Source organism: Stegostoma tigrinum, chromosome 13, assembly GCF_030684315.1.
Source record: "Stegostoma tigrinum isolate sSteTig4 chromosome 13, sSteTig4.hap1, whole genome shotgun sequence".
NCBI lineage: Eukaryota > Metazoa > Chordata > Chondrichthyes > Orectolobiformes > Stegostomatidae > Stegostoma > Stegostoma tigrinum.
The window spans coordinates 39,813,944-39,834,797 of NC_081366.1; the positions used below are offsets into that span (position 1 = coordinate 39,813,944).

Below are 20,854 nucleotides of genomic sequence, written 5' to 3' on the forward strand. Positions count from 1 at the left end.
AACGTCCTGTGCAGCTGCTGAGAAAGCAATCCTAATCGGCATTTAACTTTCTATTCAATCTTCCATTCAGGTTTCAACAGTTACTGCACTAGTTTCCCAAGTTCACTGATGCAAGTTCACAGTGTGGAATGTTCAACTAATGAGACTGATATGCTGAAGAATGCCTTGAAAGAATGAAACTGCAAAGCATATTGTCAACCACAATTAAACATTTACATTTGCAAAATTAGTTCTGAAAGGTTGAAGTCTCTACTTTAAGTATCAGTTTCAACTTTTATAAGTAGTGTCAAGTGTGGGAGCTAAGTTGCAAATCAGGAAGCTTGAAAGCAATAATCACTGGTTTATTCCTAATACCAAATACAAGAGTGGAAATAAGAGTATAAAACAGATGAATGGCTGACTTAAAAATGGTGCAGGTGGATGAGATTTGGATCTCTGAGATATTAGAACAGACTTTAAGGGTTTTGAAGTTAATGCAAGCTGGACAGGTTGCAACTAAACACAACAAGAAATAGTTTCCTGGATGGCAATTTGCAAATGCAATTGGAGAAGATTCAAAATATCTTGGCAGGGATGTGGGAACCGAAGACAAAAATCAGAGAGGAATACCAAGATGCACAGAATACTGAGGAAGACAGATAGCACAAGAATATGAAATAATGCATTATAAATGTGCCCGAAAGTGAAGGAAAAAGTGGAAAAGTCTAAATCCAGGATACAGAACATGCAAATCCATCAAGTATGATAACTAAGATTGGTGAGATATACATACATATAGTCATGTAGAACAATGGAGAAGGAATCACATGTATCTTAAGCTGCTATAGTCACAGTGCTAGAAAAATAGCAGAAAACTACATTGGGATGACTTCACCATGGCTTGGCATTGCTGAACAAATTTCTATGGATAACTTAGGAATGGGGACAGAAGCCCATTGACCAGTGTTGAACACTTAATCAAGGGGTCTTAAGCAAAGTGATTTGTATTTTATGGATGGTGCATGGGAGCTTCAGAGGCTGAGCAGTACAAATGAGGTAACTACAAAACATTGTTATCTGAAACTGACAAACATTAATGTTGCACAGATTTTGCAAATAAGAAAATTCAGCATCACTATCAGAAGGGAATATATTTTAAAGGGATTAGTGTTCAAATCAGAAACTCCAAGGCTTTCCCCCAGGGCTGCCGTACTGACCCTTTTTGGGTTGAAGACTCCAATGGGTATGAGTGCCGCACACTTAGAGTTCATCTCCCTTATCTCCTCCAGTCAGGATGTTAACTACTAGTCTCTTTTCAGAATCCCTCTTTGCTTTTCTTATTTGCTTTGCCACCTTCCTTCTGAACCTTCTACATTCAGCCTATTCTCTAATGTATTCTCTAATGGACACACTTTTTCATTTTTATTTCAATTTCTATTTCCCTTTGCATTCTCTTTGCCAAAGAGAAATTTGCATTTCTTCTTGCACCACGTCAGCAATGAAGCTCACAAGTCACACAACAAATTTCAGTTATGGAGGCAGGCGGGCACTAACAGTATGTTATCATACCATGGAGAGTTGCCACCAATGTTAATAGAAGGATGTTCTTTGAACACCTAAACTTTGGTGGGATCTATTGATATCAGAAGTTATAATTTTATTTCACCTGGAAGCATTGCCTGTTTATACAGAATTACAGTTTTAATGTGTGATCAAACCAGTACAGAATAAAAAAAGTAGAAAATGCTAGGGCTATAATTACACTTAAGTGTTTTTCAATTTAATTTAATTCAGAATAGCAATTATTATTACATACACACCTGAATAACATAGACCAAACATATTGAGAGTGAAAGAAATGTCAAAGCATGTGCCACATAAGCGGACTGGCACAAAATACTGAAATGAACAAGATTGATTTACTCAAATAAACACCCTTACAAAATTTTGAAAACATTATTGAATACTGTAGAAAGAAAACACTACTGTCATATAGTAACTGAGATCTCTGACACAATGATTAAAATATATCCCTAATTTAGCTTCTTGTCATCAAGATTCATTTTCCTTTTGTCATGAATGCAAAGAGCTTTTGGAATTGTTGTAACCAGAATGCATCCATTACTATCAGCACTTTCACTACAGCCAAACTGTCATGTTTTACGTTGCGTTTTAATTGTCACTACATTGTCCAAATCTGAAAATATATTTTTCTTGCATTAACACAATTTATAATACATCTGTTTTGATGTTTTACTATGTGGAGCTGTTGATCTGTTGTGAGAACAATGTATGGGAAAATCCTATAGAAAGTGTGTTCCTTAAATGTGACTTTTTCAGAAAAAGAACAAATTTCAGTTCTTTGTAAAGCTGTTTGTAACATTTTTGAGCTCCAACAGACAAGATATTTTACAAGTCTGAATAAAACGTGCCAGAATAGGAAAAGGATAAGACAATTTACATTGGATGTATGCAACTGTCAAAGCAATCCAGCTAGCATTTCTCAGGTGCCTTAAGCCAAGCTTCTCACAAAATGAAATAAAAAACAAATGTCATTTTCCAACGACATATCATTTTGTTTATTTTGTGTGTGTACTGTTTGTAACAAAGATCTTTTACTATTTTGTACTTTTGTAACAAATGTGAATATAATATGGTAATAATGATCCCAGTACCAGAGAAGCTATACTTTCCATGTTACTGTGATAAAAATACTGGCACAAATTTGATTAATACCACAATCACACACATTATATTGCACATAAATAAAATCAATTGGTAGCAGAAACTTCATTACAGATGAAATATTCTCTTTGATGCCAGATAGCAAGATTGTTTTTTAAATGAGGCAATATGTATACCTTCTTTTGATTGGGTCTAGTATTCTGAATAGCATCCAAGTAAACCACCTTCTTAGAAAGAAAAATCAAGAAATATACTTAGTTATCCAAACTGCATTTAACAATGTTCACAAAACCATACACAAAATTATACTTGCGTAGGCATTAGCATTTCTGTACAATTTAACAACAGTCAAATGATGCCTCAAAGCTTATGCCTTTCCTCAATAATTTAAGCACCTAGTAGCTCAGGCATTTAATGAATAAACATATTAATATGCAATATTAGACATTCAATATGAGAGATTAAAAATAACAAATTGCAACAGTAATGAAAAAAGCTAGCTCTTCCTTTCCTCATAAACATTAACGGATATCAGCATGCAAACTATCATGTATACATAACATCAATCATAATGACAAGCAATCTAGGAACTCAGCTCTTATTTTAACATTTATTTATATTACACACTGTGGATATTTATAAACAACATTTTAAAAACACATTTTTATAAAACTATTTCCTGATTTTCCAGGAGATTAAAACTGTTGAGCCCTATAATACAGTGTAGCTTTAAAATGACTGACAGTAATGCTACAAAAGACTGTCGGCCATTTAATGTCTCACTGTAATAAAAAGTACTTTTCAAAAGTAACAGTAAATCTTAAAAAAAAACTGCAGGGAGCGTTTGCTTTTAAAGTGATTGTAAGTGGAGACTGATATTCAAACACAGTAACCAAAGAAATTTGCTAAATTTAACAAGAAAAATGGTTTCATGGAAAAATAAATACACTTGACCAATAACACTATGTGAATCAACAGCTTGAATGAATTTTGAGTCCATATACCTTCCAGTAAGGAAGGAATATGTGAAAAGATGCAACAACGAGACTGGTGTGGCTCTGTACAAATAAAATGAAGCAGAAAAGAGGAAATTTTAAATTGATAGATTTATAGTATTTATCAACTGGTTGAAAAAGAAAATTAGGTGTAAATAAGAAGAGCAGAAGAAAAGAATTAGAGAACTTGATGGAATATTAATGGAAAAGACAGAGTACAGATGAAACTTTAAAATTAAATTACGAGTAAATCATAAATACTGTGCTCAATACATTGCTAAATCCCAAAGGTGATGACTTTATGAGCTTATGCATGGTTTAATCTGTACAACAGTAGTTGAATTTGTAAATTCATATAACCACATGTCTCATTGCTTGGGATAACATTTCTGTTCAAAAATGTTCTTTTCCATTTTGCCATTTAGAGAATAATGTCCTTGGTTCAGCGAAGGACTAGACTGAGTCTTCCTTAAGGAATTTTCATCATTTTCAAAGCTGAAAATAATTGCCTCAATTTTTTCCAGATCATCAGTTCCTACTTTTAGTTTTGCCTTCAGTAGGTTAATATATGCTTCGTATCTGCTTTTCTGTGGAGGGAAATTATAACCGAAGAGAAAGTTTACTCCATTTAACTAAATCCCAAATAACAGAGAATCATTCATACAATTTATGAAGTCTTGATTTAAAAGCTGAAAAAGCAAAAACTATCTTCATGAAAATTGTTAATTATTACAATAGTTTAACAACTAAAATAGAATATAATACACCAACTTTAGATTTTTCCCTGCAACTTGTATCAATAGCATGAATTTTGAGAAAGTTTGTAGCTCAGGTTGAGGTTCTGGATGTGAGGTTGCTCGCTGAGCTGGAAGGTTAGGTTTTCAGACGTTTCGTCACCATTCTAGGTAACATCATCAGTGAGCCTCCAACGAAGCGCTGGTGTTATGTCCCGCTTTCTATTTATCTGGTTAGGTTTCCTTGGGTTGGTGATGTCATTTCCTGTGTTGGAGATGTTATTTCCTGTTCTTTTTCTCAGGGGATGATAGATTGGCTCCTAATCAATGTGTTTGTTGATGGAATTCTGGTTGGAATGCCATGCTTCTAGGAATTCTCGTGCGTGTCTCTGTTTGGCTTGTCCTAGGATGGATGTGTTGTCCCAATCAAAGTGGTGTCCTTCCTCATCTGTATGTAAGGATACTAGTGATAGTGGGTCATGTCGTTTTGTGGCTAGCTGATGTTCATGTATCCTGGTGGCTAGCTTTCTGCCAGTTTGTCCAATGCAGTGTTTGTCACAGTTCTTGCAAGGTATTTTGTAGATGACATTTGTTTTGTTTGTTTTCTGTATAGGGTCTTTTAAGTTCATAAGCTGCTGTTTCAGTGTGTTGGTGGGTTTGTGGGCTACCCTGATGCCAAGGGGTCCGAGTAGTCTGGCAGTCATTTTGGAAATGTCTTTGATGTAGGGGAGAGTAGTTATGGTTTCTGAGCCTGTTTTGTCTGTTTGTTTGGGTTTGTTGCTGAGGAATCGGCAGACTGTGTTCATAGGGTACCCATTCTTTTTGAATACGCTGTATAGGCGTATCCTTACACACAGATGAGGAAGGACACTACTTTGATTGGGACAACACATCCATCCTAGGACAAGCCAAACGGACACACGCACAAGAATTCCTAGAAGCATGGCATTCCAAACGGAACTCCATCAACAAACACATTGATTTGGAGCCAATCTACCATCCCCTGAGAAAAAGAACAGGAAATGACATCACCAACCCAAGGAAACCTAACCAGATAAATAGAAAGCGGGACATAACACCAGCGCTTCGTCGGAGGCACACTGATGATGTTACCTAGAATGGTGATGAAACGTCTGAAAACTAACCTTCCAGCTCAGCGAGCAAACTCACATCCATAGTATGAATATTATCACTATGACTAGATCGTGAAAAGTTTTTTAACCTATTTATTTAAAATTACCATGTTATTTCTTGTACAGCTTGAACAGAACAATATAGTTATCTCATATGTCAAAAATGTTATTTTCCTTATTGAGTTCAGTTTGCTTCTGCACATGTATTTCCATCTGTCAAAGTTCATTCCTTTGGTACTTGTCAGTTCTACTCACATTAAGGTCATCAATCATTTGTTGGGATATGTAAAAATCCCATACTGACATTTGGCAGTTTGAAATGATCTATGCTACCTTGATGGAGTATTGTATGCTCAGAAAGGTATGTAAAAATTGATATCTTATTTGCTAAAAAAAGAAATATAACTCGGTGATGAATTAAGGACATGTTCAGCACCATTCCATTTTGTAGAGTTACACAGGTTCAATAAATCTATATGTTATTAAGAACAGTGAGTTGACTCTTACTTGCTTGGCTAAGTGTTAGTTTTGTTGAGTTTTTTGGAGGGATTCCTGTTGTGAAGCCTAATGAGTTTTTCATATCATAATATACTCACCTTATTAACTACTCACTCTGACCCTATACTTCCTCATGTCTGATTCTAGCCTGTCTTACCAAGCGTGACTTCTAGTATAGTTCATCATTCAATGGATATCTGCCAAAAGACTGGCATCCTTTGTGCATGTGCCATCTTTAAAAGGCTGCTGTGCACCCAGACAAGTTGTCTTTTGTCGGCAATGTAATGGCACAGCATCCCAGAACACACACTGCCAATGGCATATAGCCAGCATGGCTGGCATTCACTCGCACACCCTAGTCATTTTGTAACCAAGAGGCCACACAATTTATCAGTCTGCAGTTACACTTGGTGTGAGTATCCTCTCCAAATGACTGCTACTCTGCACCCAGTTGCCAGTGGACACCTATAATTGGTCATTATATAGTGGAGGAAAATGCATACAGGCAAGCAATTGGACGATTCTAAAGGTGAAAATAGAGGACAAACAAAATGAAATGCTGGCATGATAACTAACTGCTACTTTACATTCAAGGATAGTCTGCTACACCCAGCTGTCAGCTACACACCCTAGTCATTTTGTATCAACCTGTCAGCCTTGTTGCACCTGATGTAGCTGAGGTCTGTCATGGACGAGGAGAGCTTCCTCCTTCCCAAAGTCCTTGTTCTCCAGCAGATCCCCCATTAACCTCCTTTCCTACAAGGGTAGCAGTTTCAACTCCTTCAATGCATCCTCATAACTGAACTTTCACATTCTTGGTGCAATTCTTGTAAGTCGCTTCTGTAATCTCTCCAATGTTATCCCATCCTTTTTATAATGTGGCAGAATTGTACTCTATATTCAAGCTGAGGTCGATTAAGTATCATGTACATATTCATCATCATCTTCTTCTTTTTGTAATCTATGCCCCATTACTTAGTGTTCTCTCCACCTGTCCAACCACCTTCAACAGACACTGTGAATGTTGGAGAAGCTGAGCAAATCTGACAGCATCTGTGGAGAAGGAAACACCTTTAAAGTTTTGAGTTCAGTATGGCTGTTCTTGTTCTGAAGAAGTATCACTCAGCTTGAAATATTAAATGTGCTTCTCCATCCACAGATGCTGCCAGACCCACTGAGTTTCTCCAACATTCACTGAATTTGTTTCGGAACTCCAGCATCCACAATATTTTGCCTTTAGTCACCTTCAATGATCTGTATACAGATACACACAGGTTCTTCTGCTCGTACATGCTGCTTTAGAATTACACCATCTACTTTATATTGTTTTTCAATGTTCTTCCTACCAAAATCCATCACCTCACAGTTCTCTTGATTGAAACATACCTGTTACCTATCTGTCCACTACACTAAACTGGATATATCTGTTTTGGAATTCTATACTGTCTTCTTCACAGTTCACAATTCTTCCAAGTTTCCGGTTTTCTCAAAACTTTGAAATTGTCTCCTGCACACCAAGATCTAGATCATTAATGTATATCAGGAGAAGCAAGAGTCCAGATACCAATCCCTGGGGAACTCCACCACAAACTTCCCTCCAGCCAGTAAAATATCCTTTGACGTTAATCTTGGTTTCCTATTATTCTGCCAAAGTTGCATCCATGTTCCTACTACTGCCCTTTTACACAAAGTTAAAAAAAGGCAACATTCCCATAGTCATTCCATGAGTGAGACAACTAGTGGTGGGTTACAATACATCAGCAGAGAAAAGTCCTGCATGGTAACTCAGCTGGTGCAGGAACTGAACCCACATTGGTTGCATCACAAACCAGCCATCCAGCCAGCTGAGCTAAACACTATTGGTAACTGGAGCCTATTGCATTACCAGGAATTTCTGCTGGGAGAAGAATTTCAGGCAAGATTTGCAATTTCTCGATTGTCTTCTTTACTAACTCCTCAGGACTGTAAAAAGAAATACTTGTTCCAGAAAGAGTTGCCAGTGGGCCATTTGCACAGAGGCTTCCTAATATTTTCAAAACCAGTTTTACCGGTAAGTAAGGCAAAAATACACCCTATCTCTTATTGCCTTGAAAGCTCTGTGTGGCTGTTTCCTCCAAAGTCATTTGACTTTTCTGTAAACAGCAGGTGGCTTACAGTATAAATTGAACTGCTAATCTCACCCCTTGACCCTGTTAACGCAAAAAATGTCGAAGCCATTTCACACTTTCTGATTTTTCCACATAGTCCTTGAATATAAATGTGTATTCCCAGCCCATCACAGAATGTCCTCAGTGATAATGGGAACTGCAGATGCCGGAGAATCCAAGACAATAAAATGTGAGGCTGGATGAACACACCAGGCCCAGCAGCATCTCAGGAGCACAAAAGCAGACGTTTCGGGCCTAGACCCTTCATCAGAGATGGGGATGGGGTGAGGGTTCCGCTTGGAAATCTTGCAGCCCAATGGTATCAATGTGGACTTCACTGGCTTCAAAATCTCCCCTTTCCCCACCGCATCCCAAAACCAGCCCAGTTTGTCCCCTCCCCCCACTGCACCACACAACCAGCCCAGCTCTTCTCCTCCACCCACTGCATCCCAAAACCAGTCCAGCCTGTCTCTGCCTCCCTAACCTGTTCTTCCTCTCACCCATCCCTTCCTCCCACCCCAAGCCACACGTCCATCTCCTACCTACTAACCTCATCCCACCTCCTTGACCTGTCCATCTTCCCTGGACTGACCTATCCCCTCCCTACCTCCCCACCTATACTCTCCTCTCCACCTATCTTCTTTTCTCTCCATCTTCGGTCCGCCTCCCCCTCTCTCCCTATTTATTCCAGAACCCTCACCCCATCCCCATCTCTGATGAAGGGTCTAGGCCCGAAACATCAGCTTTTGTGCTCCTGAGATGCTGCTGGGCCTACTGTGTTCATCCAGCCTCACATTTTATTGTACAGAATGTCCTCATATTGGTCTTCATGGTCTGATAGTTCTGTTCTAAAGCCCGTTGTGACTGTGGATGGTAGGCTGAGAACTATGGCTATGGTATACCCTGACTATTCATAACTTCTTGAAAAATGTTAGACATAAAATTGATGCCTTCATCTGACTGAACCTCAGCTAGTGATCTATATCAGGTAAAGAACAGTGTCAGCCTCTCCAGTACTGCTTTGGCAGAAATGGTTCCCAAGGGAATGGCCTCTAGGAACTGGCCACAGCCAGAATAGTAATGTTGATACTGTGGCTCCAACTTGTTTCTGACATGGGTTCCACAGAGTCTACCAATACCCTATTAGCAACACCCTGAGAACTGGTACAGGAATGAGAGGTGCTGGTATTTTTGCAGGAAAAAGGGTTTCCCAGAATCTATTATGTTTTGCAAAACTGTATCATGTTCTTGTGGAGGTATAGTCATTAATGATGCTAACCTGTTTGGGTATCCCTTGCCTGCCAACCCAATGGAATTTCACAAGCTAACTTCAACACCTCCCAAAGGTAGCGAAGTCGCACAGTCAGAGATAATGGGAACTGCAGATGCTGGAGAATCCGAGATAACAAAGTGAGAAGCTGGATGAACACAGCAGGCCAAGCAGCATCTTGGGAGCACAAAAGCTGACGTTTCAGGCCTAGACCCTACATCAGAAAAGGGGGATGGGGAGAGGCTTCTGAAATAAATAGGGAGAGAGGGCAAGGCAGATCAAAGGTGGACAGAGGAGATGATAGGTGGAGACGAGAGTATAGATGCGGAGGTAGGGAGGGGATAGGTCAGTTTGGGGAGGATGGACAGGTCAAGGGGGCGGGATGAGGTTAGTAGGAAGGAAATGGAGGTGCGTCTTGAGGTGGGAGGAGGGGATAGGTGAGAGGAAGAACAGGTTAGGGAGGCGGGGACGAGCTGGGCTGGTTTTGGGATGCAGTAGGGGGAGGGGAGATTTTGAAGCTGGTGAAATCCACATTGATACCATTGGGCTGCAGGGTTCCCAAGCGGAATATGAGTTGCTGTTCCTGCAACCTACGGGTGGCATCATTATGGCACCACAGGAGCCCCAGGATGGACATGTCGTCTAACGAATGGGAGGGGGAGTTGAAATGGTTCACAACTGGGAGGTGCAGTTGCCACCCCAAACTCAAGTTCACCTGGACCATCTCCAATACATCCCTCACTTTCTTGGACTTCTCTGTCTCCATCTCAGGCAACCACCTAGAAACCGACATCCATTTCAAGCCCACCAACTCCCACAGCTACCTAGAATACACCTCCTCCCACCCACCTTCCTGCAAAAATGCCATCCCCTATTCCCAATTCCTTCATCTTCACTGCATCTGCTCCCAGGATGAGGCATTCCACTCCCGCACATCCCAGATGTCCTTCTTCTTCAAGGAGCACAACATTCCCCCCACAGTGGTCGAGAACGCCCTCAACCATGTCTCTTGCATTTCCTGCAACTCATCCCTCGCACCCCGCCCCCGCAATAATCGCCAAAAGAGGATCCCCCCTAGTCCTCACATACCACCCCACCAACCTCCAGATCCAACGCATCATCCTCCAACACTTCCGCCATCTACAATCTGACACCACCACCAAAGACATTTTTCCATCCCCACCCTTGTCTGCCTTCTGGAAAGACCACTCTCTCCATGACTCCCTTGTCCGCTCCACACTCCCCTCCAACCCCACCACACCCGGCTCTTTCCCCTGCAACCGCAGGAAGTGCTACACTTACCTCCATACCTCCTTCCTCACCCACATCCCAGGCCCCAAAATGACTTTCCACATCAAGCAGATGTTCACCTGCACATCTGCCAATGTGGTATACTACATCTGCTGTACCCGTTGTGGCTTCCTCTACATTGGGGAAACCAAGTGGAGGGTTGGGGACCGCTTTGCAGAACACCTCCGCTCGGTTCGCAACAAACAACTGCACCTCCCAGTCGCAAACCATTTTAACTCCCCCTCCCATTCCTTAGATGACATGTCCATCCTGGGCCTCCTGCAGTGCCACAATGATGCCACCCGAAGGTTGCAGGAACAGCAACTCATATTCCGCCTGGGAACCCTGTAGCCCAATGGTATCAATGTGGACTTCACAAGCTTCAAAATCTCTCCTCCCTCCACTGCATCCCAAAACCAGCCCAGCTCGTCCCTGCCTCCTTATCATGTTCTTCCTCTAACCTACCCCCTCCTCCCACCTCAAGCAGCACCTCCATTTCCTACCTCCTAACCTCATCCTGCTACCTTGACCTGTCCATCCTCCCCGGACTGACCTATCCCCTCCCTACCTGCCCACCAATACTCACCTTTACAGGGTCCATCCCTGCCCCTTTAACTTGCCTGTCTCCTCTCCACCTATCTTCTCCGCTATCCACCTTCGATCCGCCTCCCCCTCTCTCCGTCTTTATTTCAGCACCATCTCCACGTCCCCCTTTTCTGATGAAGGGTCGGGGCCCGAAACGTCAGCTTTTGTGCTCCTAAGATGCTCCTTGACCTGCTGTGTTCATGCAGCTCCACACTTTGTTATCTCAAAGTCACACAGTCATCTGGTGAGCCACCATCCAGTCTACAGTCGTTTGACTGTGGATTTCTTCACTTCTTTCACCGTGCCCTGTTATGTATGCAGCAGGACTCCAAAAATCCATCTGCTTCAGCTTTAGTTTGAGAGGCTAGGGCCAAGTAATTGAATTCAGGGTCGGCTTGCTGTAAGTTCAGCCAGGGAAGACCCACTTATCATTTCCCTCTGGTGATCCATAAAGCAGAGTCACCTGTCTGTGGCACCACTTTGGCATCTGATGATGGAACTTGTTTAACCATTGATCGCATCACCACATGGGAAAGAAATATAAATGCTGTAACCTTTTCCTGTTACTGCTTTGTTCTCCTTGTTTTCACTTGGCCTTTCTGAGACTACTGGGGAAACTAAAACGGTTCTCCCCCAACAAAACATTTCTCAGGTATAGGACGACTCAGTACACACAAAAGCTTTCAACAATCCCCAGAGTTATTGGCCCAGACATTAGTGGCACTCCAGGGTGTCCATACTGCACACATAGGTATGGTTATATATTCCTTGCTAATTTATTGCACTCTCTGGTAGAAAAATCATGCCTTCCCTGTGCAAAACGGTTTGAGTGATGCTTGTGTCCCTTAGTGTGATTATGAGTTTAGTTGCCTTACTTGATGGATAGGGAGTTGTTTTTCCTTCTGATAAGAACTCTCACTAACTCTCGGGGATCTTGTTCTCTTCCCCAACACTCACTCCAGGGGCTTTACCTAGCTTTAAGGTCACAGACAGCACAACAGCTTTTCCTGCTGTGTTCTTGGTCCCTGCACTGACATCATACACTATAGAAAGCACCAGCAGCATGGTGGCTCAGTGGTTAGCAACACTGCCTCACTGCTGCAGGGACTTAGGTCTGATTCCACCCTCGGCCAACTGTCTTTGTGGCCTTTGCAAATCCTCCCTGTGTCTGTGTGGGTTTCCTCTGGTGCTTCATTTTCCTCCCACAGTCCAAAGATGTGTGGGTCAGGTAAATTGGCAATGCTGAATTGCATGCCATAGTATCCAGGGATGTGCTGGATAGATAGCTTAGCCATGGGAAATAGGGTAGAAGGGTGGGATGTACTTCGGAGTGTTGGTGTAGACTCAATGGGCTAAAAGGCCTGTTTCCACACTATAGGGATTCTATGTTTCTACTCCAATGAATCCTATCATTACTTCTAGCAATTAGCCAAACAATTTTCCATTTTGATCTGAAGGTAGTAGCTAGGCTCAGGTGCAGCACTCCCACTAATTCTGCCTTGTGAAGAGAATCATTTTTGAGTCCAGTTGTCCCTTCTCTCCCCTGGCTGTTTGCATTCCTTTTGAACCTTCCACAATCTATCCTTGTCATGTTCGTGAAAGCAGTGGAAAAATGTTTCCCTTGGGATAAGGACTTGTGGACTAGCTCATAACCATCCGCCACCCTGTCTCCTTCTCTGTTAGCTGGAACCTTTTGGTTGATTACATGGGTCCTTATTGATGTAGGGTTTGAACTTTTAATTTCTTTGGGGAGAAATATCCCTCTGAAGCTCTCAGACTTTGGAGTCTACCCTGAGTGGTTGCACTGAATGATTAGAGCTCAGTTCTTTTATCCTCTCAAACTCCATGAAGGTCTGCCCAGGCTGCTTCCCAAGGCTTTAAAATTTCTACCTGTAAGCCTCAGAGACCAACTCATAGGTACTAAGGACAGCCTTTTTTGCCTGATGCCAGACAACATGGCATCAACTTTATGAGTTTTGCCAGTTAGCCTGCATGCGGGTAGTGTATCTATTCCACTCTTTGGTTCCAAGTTTATTTTGCAGCACTTGTGAGTTTGGCATTATCAGAAATTGGACTGGACTGAGGCAACTTCAGTACAGCCATAAGAAAGCAGGGAGAAGTGGCCTGCTTGAAAGTAGTGTAGAACATTTTTGTACAAACAAATAAAGTGGAACAAGGACACCGAGAGCACCCAGATTTTGTGATGTAGCTAGAGGCTCTGGTATAGATGATAGACAAGCGAGATCACTTTAAGAGCATAAATCATCTTGGCAAAACCTGCAGTAACAATGAGAAGACATGATTCTTTTGAGCAATTCAAGTGAAACTATTCCCGAAAACGTACTGTGGGTTTTAGCCTCCTGCACATTACAATAGAGGAAGAAGGGGAGCAACGAGAAATACAGAATTGCTTTCCAGAGAGTAAAGTTAGTCCCTAACCAAACGCCCATGACTGCTAAAAAATGCAGCCAAGCAGCATTAAAATCTTCTTCTCAGTAATTAATTAAATTTTCATAGAAAATAAGACATAAACGCAGAAAAAGAATTGACCAGAAGCTTAAAATCGCAAACCAGCAATTAACTCATGATGAGAGATAATGGGAACTGCAGATGCTGGAGAAAACCAAGATAATAAAATGTGAGGCTGGATGAACACAGCAGGCCAAGCAGCATCTCAGGAGCACAAAAGCTGACGTTTCGGGCCTAGACCCTTCATTAGAGAGGGGGATGGGGAGAGGGAACTGGAATAAATAGGGAGAGAGGGGGAGGCGGACCGAAGATGGAGAGTAAAGAAGATAGGTGGAGAGAGTATAGGTGGCGAGGTAGGGAGGGGATAGGTCAGTCCAGGGAAGACGGACAGGTCAAGGAGGTGGGATGAGGTTAGAAAGGTAGATGGGGGTGTGGCTTGGGGTGGGAGGAAGGGATGGGTGAGAGGAAGAACAGGTTAGGGAGGCAGAGACAGGTTGGACTGGTTTTGGGATGCAGTGGGTCGGGGGGAAGAGCTGGGCTGGCTGTGTGGTGCAGTGGGGGGAGGGGACGAACTGGGCTGGTTTTGGAATGCGGTGGGGGAAGGGTAGATTTTGAAACTGGTGAAGTCCACATTGATACCATTAGGCTGCAGGGTTCCCAGGTGGAATATGAGTTGCTGTTCCTGCAACCTTCGGGTGGCATCATTGTGGCACTGCAGGAGGCCCATGATGGACATGTCATCTAGAGAATGGGAGGGGGAGTGGAAATGGTTTGCGACTGGGAGGTGCAGTTGTTTGTTGCGAACCGAGCGGAGGTGTTCTGCAAAGCGGTCCCCAAGCCTCCGCTTGGTTTCCCCAATGTAGAGGAAGCCACACCGGATACAGTGGATGCAGTATACCACATTGGCAGATGTGCAGGTGAACCTCTGCTTAATGTGGAATGTCATCTTGGGGCCTGGGATAGGGGTGAGGGAGGAGGTGTGGGGGCAAGTGTAGCATTTCCTGCGGTTGCAGGGGAAGGTGCCGGGTGTGGTGGGGTTGGAGGGCAGTGTGGAGCGAACAAGGGAGGCATGGAGGGAGTGGTCTCTCCGGAAAGCAGACAGGGGTGGGTATGGAAAAATGTCTTGGGTGGTGGGGTCGGATTGTAAATGGTGAAAGTGTCGGAGGATGATGCGTTGTATCCGGAGGTTGGTGCGGTGGTGTGTGAGAACGAGGGGGATCCTCTTGGGGCGGTTGTGGCAGGGGCGGGGTGTGAGGGATGTGTTGCGGGAAGTACGGGAGACGCGGTCAAGGGCGTTCTCGATCACTGTGGGGGGAAAGTTGCAGTCCTTGAAGAACTTGGACATCTGGGATGTGCGGGAGTGGAATTTCTTATCATGGGAGCAGATGCGGCGGAGGCGGAGGAATTGGGAATAGGGGATGGAATTTTTGCAGCAGGGTGGGTGGGAGGAGGTGTATTCTAGGTAGCTGTGGGAGTCGGTGGGCTTGAAATGGGCATCAGTTACAAGCTGGTTGCCTGAGATGGAGACTGAGAGGTCCAGGAAGGTGAGGGATGTGCTGGAGATGGCCCAGGTGAACTGAAGGTTGGGGTGGAAGGTGTTGGTGAAGTGGATGAACTGTTCGAGCTCCTCTGGGGAGCAAGAGGCGGCGCCGATACAGTCATCAATGTACCGGAGGAAGAGGTGGGGTTTGGGGCCTGTGTAGGTGCGGAAGAGGGACTGTTCCACGCAACCTACAAAGAGGCAGGCATAGCTGGGGCCCATGCGGGTGCCCATGGCCACCCCCTTAGTCTGTAGGAAGTGGGAGGAGTCAAAAGAGAAGTTGTTGAGGGTGAGGACGAGTTCAGCTAGGCGGATGAGAGTGTCGGTGGAGGGGGACTGGTCGGGCCTGCGGGACAGGAAGAAGCGGAGGGCCTTGAGGCCATCTGCATGCGGAATGCAGGTGTATAGGGACTGGACGTCCATGGTGAAAAGGAGGTGTTGGGGGCCAGGGAATTGGAAGTCCTGGAGGAGGTGGAGGGCGTGGGTGGTGTCACGGACGTAGGTGGGGAGTTCGTGGACCAAAGGGGAGAAAATGGACTCTCATGATGACCTATTTAAATACCATTGAAGGTTTTTGATTAGTGGCACAAATTGAGTGAATTTATTGTGCAGTGAGTTTTACTCTGGGACAATATCAATATCAAGAAAGAGTTTACAATAAGCAGTGCACCCTAATTTAAACACATTTATCTATTATTTTGAGAAGTTTTGCTATGTTCTCTGGATATCCAGGGAACAGTCAGCTCCAATATATTGGGTGGGAGACATAACGAGGATGCATGCACTGCAGACTGTGTTGAGTTTTTGAACACCCATTTTGAACATGAAAGAAGTTGGGATAGAAACCTCTAGATCCAAGTCTGCTGTCTATGAAACATTTATTAATTAAGCGATAAAGTGTATATACTGCATGTGCCTTGAGACCAGTGCTCTTTCTGCTCTTATGGACTATTACTTTGTGACAAGCAGTCTGTACTACGAGAACAAAGAACTTTTAGGAATGTTATCATTTAGTCAATTACATTCTACTATTATTACGCAGTATATAAATGAGATAAAATTGCTGGATGTTTTTGACATTGTCTCAGGCAGCTTATTAAGACATCAATAGATAACAAAATGACCACAACCACAGACATTCCCTGTGGTGATTGGTCTAGAAGTGGCATGATCCTGGGTTGACTGTGGGTTTCCTGATAGTAGATGCACTGGGGAGAAAATGCAGGGGCAATACTTTGTCCCAATGAATTTAATGTTGCTGTATGTTGTCATGTGTGGCTACTTTAGATATTGCGGGAAGCAGAATAACAGTGCGCTATTACTGCAATTCAACAGCTCTGAATTTGTTTTTCTTCATTCTCTTGCTTGACCTTTGGACAGGATTCTGTCATAGGCTGCAGGACCCAGTTCCAGACCAGTCTGCAGCTTAGTTTGTTGCAAATTCAGAGAAAAAATTCTACCTTAAAAGAATTGTTACCATCAAGACATAGTCTTGCTCCTCTTTAACCTCCTGTCGACAATGAGAGCATTATAGATAGATTGAAATGGGATTAGAAAGCATGAAATACATGTTCTTGTTTTCTTACTGGTGCTTCCAGTGAACTCGGTTCTTGTGATCTTAAAACAATAAGATATAGGAGCAGAATAAGGCCATTCAGCCCATTGAGTCTACTCTGCCATTCAATCATGACCAATATGTTTCTCAAACTCACTGTCCCACATTCTCCCCATAAATTCTGATCCCCTTACTAATCAAGAGCCTTTCTATCTCTGTCCTAACCATATTCAGTGCTTTGACCTCCACTGTTTTCTGTGGCAGTGAGTTCCAAAGATTCACTATCCTCTGGCTGAGGCAATTCCTTCTATTCTCAGTACTGAGCTCCCTCATGCTCTTTGTGTGAGAATGCATTAAATGGAAACAAAAACTATAACAAGACAATAATACATTTTAATTTATGATTAACCTCAGTCCTGGCGCTGAAAGCTGTAGATCAAGAGAACTTTCTTGTCTTGATCACTAAAATTATCTCCACGTAAGGTATAAATGCCAAGAAGAGATTACTCATGGCAGGGTTAGTCTGCAGTCCATAAAAGTGTTGACTTTTGCAACTTAAATCAAATAGAATCAGTATTGAACAAATATAAATATGTGTTACTGTATGTGATATTATAGAACAGAACTTCTACAAATAATGATCTGGTCACGTAAGCTTTAATATGAATAAAATGATGCATGATGCTGCTAAGACAATGGGAGAATGAATTCAAGCTTGATCATGAAAGGTTTTCATTCAACACTTAATAGTTTGACTCTTTTGTAAGTTACCTTCAAACTGAAAATTTTCACAAACAAAATGATCCATAGTAATACAGGTTACTATCTATTGGTATTTTCATACTGCGAAAATAGGACCAGAACTTAAGTATAAAAAGGTTCATTTCATACTTAGGTTTTCCAGACAAGAAGCAAAGCTTGAGAAAATAGCGGTGAGGAAATCATAAGATTCATTGTATGATTTGCTATCTATGAAAATAAAAGGTAAAAATAGATACTGGAGTCTCACAATCTCTTTAGTTGTCCTCTAACAAATTTGTTTTTTTGATGGGGCTCCACGAACCCCTGGAGGGTGGCAAATCCCTAAGGATAATGGGGAAACACTTCAACTGGTTTGGACATGGCAGTGATTGTGGCCGACATTGCTTGTGGCCCTGTAAATGGGAAACCATGATCGAGGAATCAGCCATTTGGCGTCAAAAGGCACAGTGCTTTATAATTACATTGGGGAAAAATTCTTCTGATGGCATTGTAAACATGTTCTTTTCAAATGTATTTGCAATGTTGCTACAAATAAATACCAAAAAGCTACTTCCTCAATCATGGCTATCATGCAGCTTTAACAATATGCGCATATAAGCTAATAACATTTAATTGAACATGCCTCACATTCAAGTGGCACAAACAGAAACTTTCAAAAAATGTAATATGATACGATTAAACATGCGAAGTCAAGCAAAGTGGCTTGACTTCCATATCTCTCTTGCAGCAAAAGCCTATTCTAGTTGCACATTCTAGTAATTCACTATTACATACTCTGTATGTACCTTCCTTTAGCACTAAATATCAAAAAGCATACTCACCTCAAATAACAAATAATGTTCTTTAAGTCTGAATTCCTCTGCATCTTTAGATTTGACATTCTTCTCAGGAGGGTGGGTACTGTGTTCTGCTAATTCAGTTGTAATTTGTCTCCACTTCGTCTCATGAGACTTTAGCTGCTCCTCCTTTATTCCACATAATATACATAAGTTAATTTTATAATTCAATACATCACTTAAAAATACAGGACATTTAATGTTTGATAAATGTTGTTGATTTATCATTGATTAAAAGGATTTTACAACCACATCTTTGTGTGACAATTTTTTTGTAAACCATTACACAAAAGAAGCTCACATTAAACAGTGGAATTCATAAAACATGTCTCTAAGATGATACAAAAGCATATATGGCAAATTATTATTGATCCATATTTTCCAGTCAGTGGTGAAAGGACAACACTCGCTATTGACCTTGAAGAAAGGTGCCCATAAAAATCTAACAAGTTCTGTGAAATTGATTTGCTTTTTTTAAGATGCACTTTTAATTCAGGCACCATCTACAGGACATCTGTAGCATGAGGAATAGGCAAGTCATTAACAGAAGTTGCTAGAAAAGCTCATCAGGTCTGACAGCATTTGTGAAGAAAATATCAAAGTTAACATTTCAAGTCTGGTGACCGTTCCTCAGAACACTGGGCCCAATATGTTAATTCTGATTTTTTTCTTCACAGATGCTGTCAGGCCTGCTGAGCTTTTCCAGCACCTTCTGTTTTTGATCCTGATTTACTGCATCCACAATTCTTTCGTTTTTTTATGAAGCAAGTCATCAAGTAGTCTAAGCAATAAAATTGAACAATTATCACAAACAGCAAACCAGGAAGTAAGAAGCACTAATCATCATGCTATTTAAATATTTTACACAGAGTACAGTATTATTTGAGACATGCACATTAGATTAAAGTATAAGTTAAACATCATTAATAAACATAAGAGGAAATAAAAATTAAGAAAAAAATTAAGTTTTAATGATAAAATGAAATGACTGTCCAGGTTAAAACGAATTATCCAGGACCAGGTAGGTAAGTTAGCTGTAGTGAAAACTTAGAATGATGTCAAAAACTTAACTGTACCTCAGTAACAAACCTAACCATTTAATTTACTTTTGCAGCAAGAATGGCATGTAACATGTTGAATTCCTCACCAGATTTTGGATTCTATGCTGTTTGTACCTGTAAAATAAAATTCAGTAGCATACCCTGAGGAGGGATAGCGTATTAACGATAAGAATTTAAGAATTAGTAGTGGGAGTAGACCGTTGAGACTGCTCTGCCTTTCAAAGCGATTATGTCTGATCTTCAAATTCATCTCCACTTTTCTGCCATTCCTCATATTGCTAAACTACCGGAGAAAAAAAAATTCATCTACTTTAGCTTTAAATATGTTCAACTGCTGAATGAAAGAATTTCTTCCCATCTCACTTCTGAATGATTGTTCCACTTAACCTGAGACTGCAACCCTGTCTTCTGTATATTGCAGTCAGGAAAAACAAATCTACAGCTACCCTATTAAGTCCTTTCAGAACCTTAAATGTTTCAATGTGATCTCCTCTCATTCTTCTAAACTTCTAAGAGTACAGACCCAATTTATTTAATCTCTCACTACACGATAACCCTCTAATTCCAGGCATCAATCAAGCATTGCTTTGCTATACTGCTTCCACTGCAAGTGTATCCTCTCTTAACGATGGAGACCAAAACTTCCTACAAAATTCCACCCAAACCTCTGTACAAGTACAGTTAGAACAACAGCAAAGAACAATACAGCACAGGAACAGACCCTACGGCCCTCCAAACCTGCACTGCCGCATTTTGTCCTTCTATACTAAAACAGTCTTCACTTACAGGATCCATAGCCCTCTACTCCCATTCGATTCATTGTTTTTTCTTCAGCAGAGAGCGGCGGGAGCTGTGCGGAAGTGAAGTCGGAGCAGAGAGGCAGTTGGGAAGGTAAGTGATAGTTATTTAAGCACTTACCTCGAAGCCCCAGGTCCTACACAAGTAGGGTCTCCCTCCCTCCATCCTCCTCTAACCTACTTAAAAGTCCACAGACTCGCAGCAGGAAGAGCGGGAGTTTCGATCAGAGGCCTACAGGCGGGTGAGTCTCTGCTTTAAAGATTAGAAAGTACCTATCTTGACCGCGGAGCCCTCCATTCCTGTTCCAGCAGCACAAAGAGCGGGAGCTCTAACCGAGAAGGACTCTCGTGTGTTGTTAAGATAAGGCTTTTCAATTTATATTCTTGTGTATTGTGTAATTGATTAAAAGTTTAATTGCTTAATTGAAAAAACATGTAGCAGAAAAGTACTAGAAAGCATTTAATACATAAATTTTAAAAGTTAACTAAATAAGTAGTAATGGCTGGACAGGTGATGT

At 41.8% G+C, this 20,854-nt stretch overlaps 1 protein-coding gene across 3 annotated transcripts in view; it reads right to left on the reverse strand.

Annotated features, from left to right (window-relative positions):
- Positions 1–1,748: 1,748 nt before the first annotated feature.
- The window catches only part of LOC125458447 (PH and SEC7 domain-containing protein 2-like), a 179,900-nt gene continuing 160,794 nt past the window's right edge, over positions 1,749–20,854 (reverse strand). For all 3 annotated transcript variants that reach the window (XM_059650704.1, XM_048543714.2, XM_059650703.1), the window contains 2 exons: positions 18,464–18,607; positions 1,749–4,246 (listed from right to left, as the gene is read on the reverse strand). In XM_059650704.1, coding sequence (XP_059506687.1) covers positions 4,028–4,246; positions 18,464–18,607 — 363 coding nt within the window. In that variant the 3' untranslated portion in view covers positions 1,749–4,027. The remainder of the gene's footprint in view (positions 4,247–18,463; positions 18,608–20,854) is intronic.